Source organism: Frankliniella occidentalis, unplaced genomic scaffold, assembly GCF_000697945.3.
Source record: "Frankliniella occidentalis isolate FOCC.00 unplaced genomic scaffold, Focc_3.1 Scaffold199, whole genome shotgun sequence".
Lineage (NCBI taxonomy): Eukaryota > Metazoa > Arthropoda > Insecta > Thysanoptera > Thripidae > Frankliniella > Frankliniella occidentalis.
The window spans coordinates 103,676-109,494 of record NW_026267325.1 but is presented as its reverse complement, the minus strand read 5'-3'; the positions used below and the strand labels follow the sequence as shown (position 1 = coordinate 109,494).

Here is a 5,819-nt window from a genome sequence, read left to right as displayed (position 1 = left end):
GTTTTCCGTAACTAGGCACGCTTATATAACTTTTCCCTTTACAGATACAAATTTGCACCTAATTGAGACGTGTTTAAGAACACGTTTGTCATTTACCATTTTAAATGTACGCTTAACCTCTGTCACTGCAGGATGCACTCCGGCGAGAAGTGCGACATTCCCGGCTAATATGCTGGGCCATCTTGCCGGCGTACGCTTTCATCGTAAACGCTGGCGTTCTTCTCACCATGCTCCAGGACGTTGACTCACCTGTGAACAAATGGATACGGCAGAAAGCCGAGGTATTGCGGTATTACTAGCCATGCCGATATATAGCACAAAGAAAATTATTTACTGGATACCCGTTGCAAAAGGTGACTAACAATACGCTTTAAACTGCGCTCATTTGAGCAGGGTTTGTATTGTTGTTTCTCCAGAACACTGAGAAAAATATCATCGTAAATTTACAAAATTTTAGTTAACTTAAATTATAATTTAAGTTGTAAATTTACGAGAATACATTTTTTACGCTAATACATTTTAAGTCGATACGTACTGCATGTATTTTGGCAATTACAAATTGTTATGTTAGATTTTTTGTCAAGGAAAATTTTGCTGTAAGTGACTATTTGTCACAGTGAAAATGCAGGTGAGTCGTCCCAGCCAATTTGTGCGAACATCCCAACAGTAGTTCGATTTAAAGACGTTCGGCGCGTAAGAGGTTTGAGTCGTATGCACAACGATATATGCCCCATATTGTTTGAATGAGACGTTCGGCGCGTAAGAGGTTTGAAACTGCGCAAGGTACTTGTTGACACTTCCAGCTGCGCGTGGTTTGTAACTGCGTGCGGTCAGCAACTGCACCCTGTCTGCGACTGCGCTACGTCGATTTATATCGTTTGCAACAGCGCGAAGTTTTCAGCTGCGCGAGGCCTGCAGCTGCCCGAGGCCAGTTTTGTCGCCCTTGCAACTTAGAGGAAATCAATTTGGCGGTCGACGCTGTCATCTTTGATCCTCTATCCCAAAATAAAAAATACTAAAAATAAATCTAAAGTTGGGTCAGGGTAAGAGTACAAATTAATTAAGTACTAAAGGAAATGGTTTCGTTCAAATTTGTAGGTGAATTGGGCGGTGCGAGTAGTGCGGGTTACCTATCCTGCACTCTGGAGGCGGGCCGCGTTTTCGATCTAAGATTTGGAGATAAGAAGGGTAATTCAAATTCTGCAGATGTGATATTTGAAAAGTACAAATTTCTCAGATCAGAGTGAGCCAAGTCCCGTCACCCTCGGACGATTGGGCGGTTCAAGCATAAAATTATAGCATCCCCCCCCCCCCTTTTTATTCAATTTTGACGCCATTCTTTCCTTGAACAAATTATAAAAACTTGACGGCGAAAGAAATACAAAATAACATAAGACTTAACATAGAACGATGCGTCCTAGGAATAAAGGCCGATATCCCGCGCGCCTCCCAGCTGAAAAAACCATGTGCAAATCCACGTGGATGCTGCGTTTTCGACGTGTTTCCACCTGGATTCTACATATTCCCACGTGTTCCCATGTGTATCGACATGGGTTCTGAATCTTTCCACGTGTAAATCCTCATTTCCATGTGGGTTCAGTGAAAGTCCACGTGGATTTTGTATTTTCCACGTGGATTACCGAATCTCCATGTGGATTCGGTAATTTTCCACGCGGAGTTTCTATATTCCACGTGGGTTTTGTCCCTACCACGTGGGGTTTCTATACACCACGTGTGTTTCTTTTATTTCCACATGGGGTTTTGTTTTACCCACGTGGGTTTTCTATAGCCAACCGTAACTTTAAACTGGGGTGGCCTACAAATATATTGCCTACACTCATAGAGAAGATAGATTGCATACTACGCGGCCATGTGATAGAAACTAGAGTTGTAATTTTTAATTGTGCTGCTACTAATGGCCGTGTTGGAAATCTGAGTCCATATTCGGCGTTTTAAGCCAAATTTCACTTGGGGAAGTTGCTGTAATTCATGTCTTATGACACACTTGGGACTCAGGACTCTTGTCTTTGGAACTCCACATGGGTGTGGGGAACCACGCGGTACTCGAGAACCCCACGTGGAATTTCTGGAAATAACCATTTGGGTTTTTACAAAAACCCACATGGAAAGTAACCAATTACCTCATGGAAAATTTACCACGTGGGAATCTTAGAGGAAACCCAGGTGGATTTGTGCGTGGATTTTTCAGCTGGGCTATAACAAAGAGTCCGATGTCGCGAGCTGCTTTTTAAGAAAGTGTTTTGAGCGCCTTCGGAATGGACATCGGACCTTTCCCTTTCAGTAAAATACGGGCAAACCATGCGAAATAGGACGAAAACTCCCAAGACCTTAAATGTGGGCTGGGCATTCGTCCTCCTTTTATGTCTTAAGTCTTAATTTTTTTTTGTCATATTCCCAATGGTTCGCCCGCATTTTACTGAAAACAAAAGGTCCGATGTCTAAACGGCGCGGCTCTCGAAACATCGGACCTTCTTAAAAAGCAGCGCGCGACATCGTCCTGCTTGTTCTAGACCCGCGGGACATCAGCCTTTATTCCTAGTACCCATCGATAAAGAACAGAACTATAATGAATGAGGGTCCGCCTAGTAGGTAGGCAACCGATTCTGCTGGGATGTCTAGTTTCTATTCATCAAAATACATGGTTGATTTGTTTTGGTAGACAAAATTACAAAAGAAGAAAATGTAATACAGGATTTGGATCTTTTTTTTCAAAATTTAAAAAGAAATGTCTCATGCTCAAAGCCGATCAGAGTCGAAATAGCAAAGTTATTTGTCCCTTGGCTGACAATAAGTGCCAAAAACGACCAAAGTACCAATTTTGTGGGGGATATCTCTGCCACTTTGATTCCGATCGTCCTGGAGCATGAAACATTTTCGTTTTCTTTTGTCAAGATGAACCCTAAACATTAGTTACCTTTTCACATTTCCCCTGAATCTCCCCCCCCCTCCAACTTACGTACGTTAACACGTAAACCGTTCCAAATACAGGGACCCGTAACTTAACGTATTGTCGTCACGTTAAGTTCCCGGCACGAATTGAAATGCCCGTAAATAATTTTGTTACGTTACTGTAACGTAACTTAATTGAAGCCATTTACGTTACACAGCATTTGGACAAATAACGTATTTGAGGAAGTAATTTTTTAGTGGTCTTTCAGTGCAAGGGGCTCGGCTTATAGCCCATGAAATCAATAACGTGGGATATTTGGGAGTATCTCGCAGGGCTAGCGAAATAATAAATAAGTTACATTTTTGAAAAATTACATTCGTAACGTTACCGGTTATAAGTTACTCAACGGAACAAATCAATTTTTGTTTGTATATCGGTACGAGGAACGTAACGTGAAACTTTTTTTTTGTAACGACAACTTTGTTGGGTTACGGGTCCCTGTCCAAATATCACTTTCGTTTCTTTCCACCGCAAAAAGTCGCGAACCTTTGTAGAACGAGTTCTAAAACTAAAGATATCGCACTCGGTTTAACAATCCAACAGTTTAATCACTTCTGAGAGAGTAAGAAACTCTTGAAGTTGCGCAGGTGCCGATTGCGCTCTTCGCCCACTCGACTGCAGTGCTGCCAACATACCAACAAACAAAGCGCGAATTCAAATTAAGCGATTGAATATTTCAAACTAAACAAACCCTGAAAGAAAATGTATTAGAAACTGCCCTAACAAATGTCAATCTTTAAACACACTCGCATTTCGTCATAGCTGCAGCCGTTTCGTAGTCCATCGAGTGAGTGAGACACGGACAGACAGACTTACGACGGAGACATCGCCTGAGCGCTCAGCGACTTGGACTGAGCTTCGCTCTGCGATGAGAGGTAGTACAAATTTATATCTGCATTGGGCGGTGCCAGCTTCACGCACTGCTGAATCGTCATGTGACGAAAAATATCGGGACGAATAGTTTGTCACAAGGGTTGAGATGAACTAATCGTCACATTGTGACGAATTATTCGTCACTTTTGTGATGACCTACTCGTCAATATGAAACATTTGTCAGGTGACAAAATAACTGTCACAAACCTGGAAGCAAATAAGTGCTCATGGCTAGGTTCTGGATGCCAGCGTGACTCTGTGCAGGTAGCCTCGGTAGCCGGGTGGTTAAAGGGCACTTCCTTCCACACCGAAGATCCCAGGCTCGATTCCCTCCGTACCGAATTTCTCTTTTCCAGTTATATGACAGCATATTCATTTCACATGCTTTGACGATTGAGTTGTCACCCGACGAAACAAACATCCCTGATCGGACAGACCGACGTTTTCACGACGGACAACCGACGTCGTACAAACGTCGTGTAATGACCGAACACATGCCTTACGACTTCGGGAATGCGTCGAACCCGACGTCAATCCGACGCTCACTGACGTCGTTATAACCGACCGTCGACAACGACCGACACAAAAAGGTTCTCTGTGGGCCTTGGGCCTTCCTCAGACTTTTTTGGTACCGACTCGCGTCTTCCCTTACCTTTCCTCCTTCCTCCTTCCCTTCGTACTACCTTCGTACAACTTTACGAACGCCGAATGTAGATCCGCAACTGGGGGGAGTTGAACCTCGAACCTTTGGTGATAGAGGTCCAGAGCGATAGCCACTGAGCTATCGCGCCCACCTTGTTCAGGGAGTGCAGGAACCCGTAGTCATGATCAGGACGTCGGCCGTGACACCGACGTCGGTTCGGACAGACGTCGAGCCAGAGCCGGTGGCCAAGAGGCCGTAATGACCGTCGTCAGCCCCTTTCCGGACGTCAAACGCGTCCGGCGCGACGTCGGGCATGACATACTTGCGACGACGGGCAAAACCGACGCCACCGACGTAACCGACGTGGCCAACCCGACGTCGGCCAGGGCAGACTAACGACGTCGGACGTGACGGACACACGACATCGGACAAAACAGACGTGACAGACGCCACGTCGGTCAAAACAGCGTGACCGACGCAACTGACGGGACGTCGGGCGAGACCGGCCGGGGACGTCGGCCGGCTTGTCGACGTGGTGATTCCGTCGCATCCTACGTCGCCTGGACGTCCCTACGGCCATTTTCGACGAAATTCGACAAAATTCAGACGTCGAGACTCGACCGACGTCCCAATTCCGTTGTAATCGAAGGAAATACGACGAAAATCGTCGGTTTTGCGTCGGATCCGACGCAAAACCGACGTGTCGACCGAGTTCGACCGTCGGTCTGTCTCAACAGGGATCTCACCCCTTGTGACGAACCATTCATTAGTAAGATTAAGGAGTGACTTCTTCGTTAAGTGACAACTAAAAGTTTTACAGTGCACTAGATTTGGAGCCGGGCACCGGGATCCGTGTGTTCGGTTCTCGGCGGCAGCCTAAACGTTAGCAGATGATACGAATCAAACAATTAAATCGATTCCAACGAAAAAATGACATAACTCTTTTTTTGTGTCAGAATGCTTGCACTGTGCTACGAGTATGGAGAAATGGGGCAGAAGTCAATAATTACATGGTGGGTGGTGTTTGTGCCCACCTCGAAAAGGCTCATGTTTTCACTTTTTCGTTTCTGGCCGTCGCAGCGCAAAGAACACCTATACTGCCTGAAAGGCAACTACTTTCAGGAAACCACTTCAAAAACAAAACAGGCAACAGGAACAATCACAAATACAAATTATAAAGGCTGTACAAATTACAATAGTATAACTGCCTAAAGGGCGACAATTTTCAAGAAAATACTTCAAGAACAAAGGAGCCAAAATATTCAATAACATTTAAACTAAGAGGGCTGTACAAACAGTCACATTTACTGCCTGAAAGGCGACAACTTCAAG

At 44.9% G+C, this 5,819-nt stretch overlaps 1 protein-coding gene across 8 annotated transcripts in view; it reads left to right on the top strand.

Moving 5' to 3' along the window:
• LOC113212265 (uncharacterized) overlaps positions 1-5,819 on the top strand; it is a 70,157-nt gene that overhangs the window by 46,304 nt on the left and 18,034 nt on the right. For all 8 annotated transcript variants that reach the window (XM_052272307.1, XM_052272308.1, XM_052272306.1 and 5 more), the window contains one exon: positions 132-281. In XM_052272307.1, the coding sequence (XP_052128267.1) occupies positions 132-281 (150 nt within the window). The remainder of the gene's footprint in view (positions 1-131; positions 282-5,819) is intronic.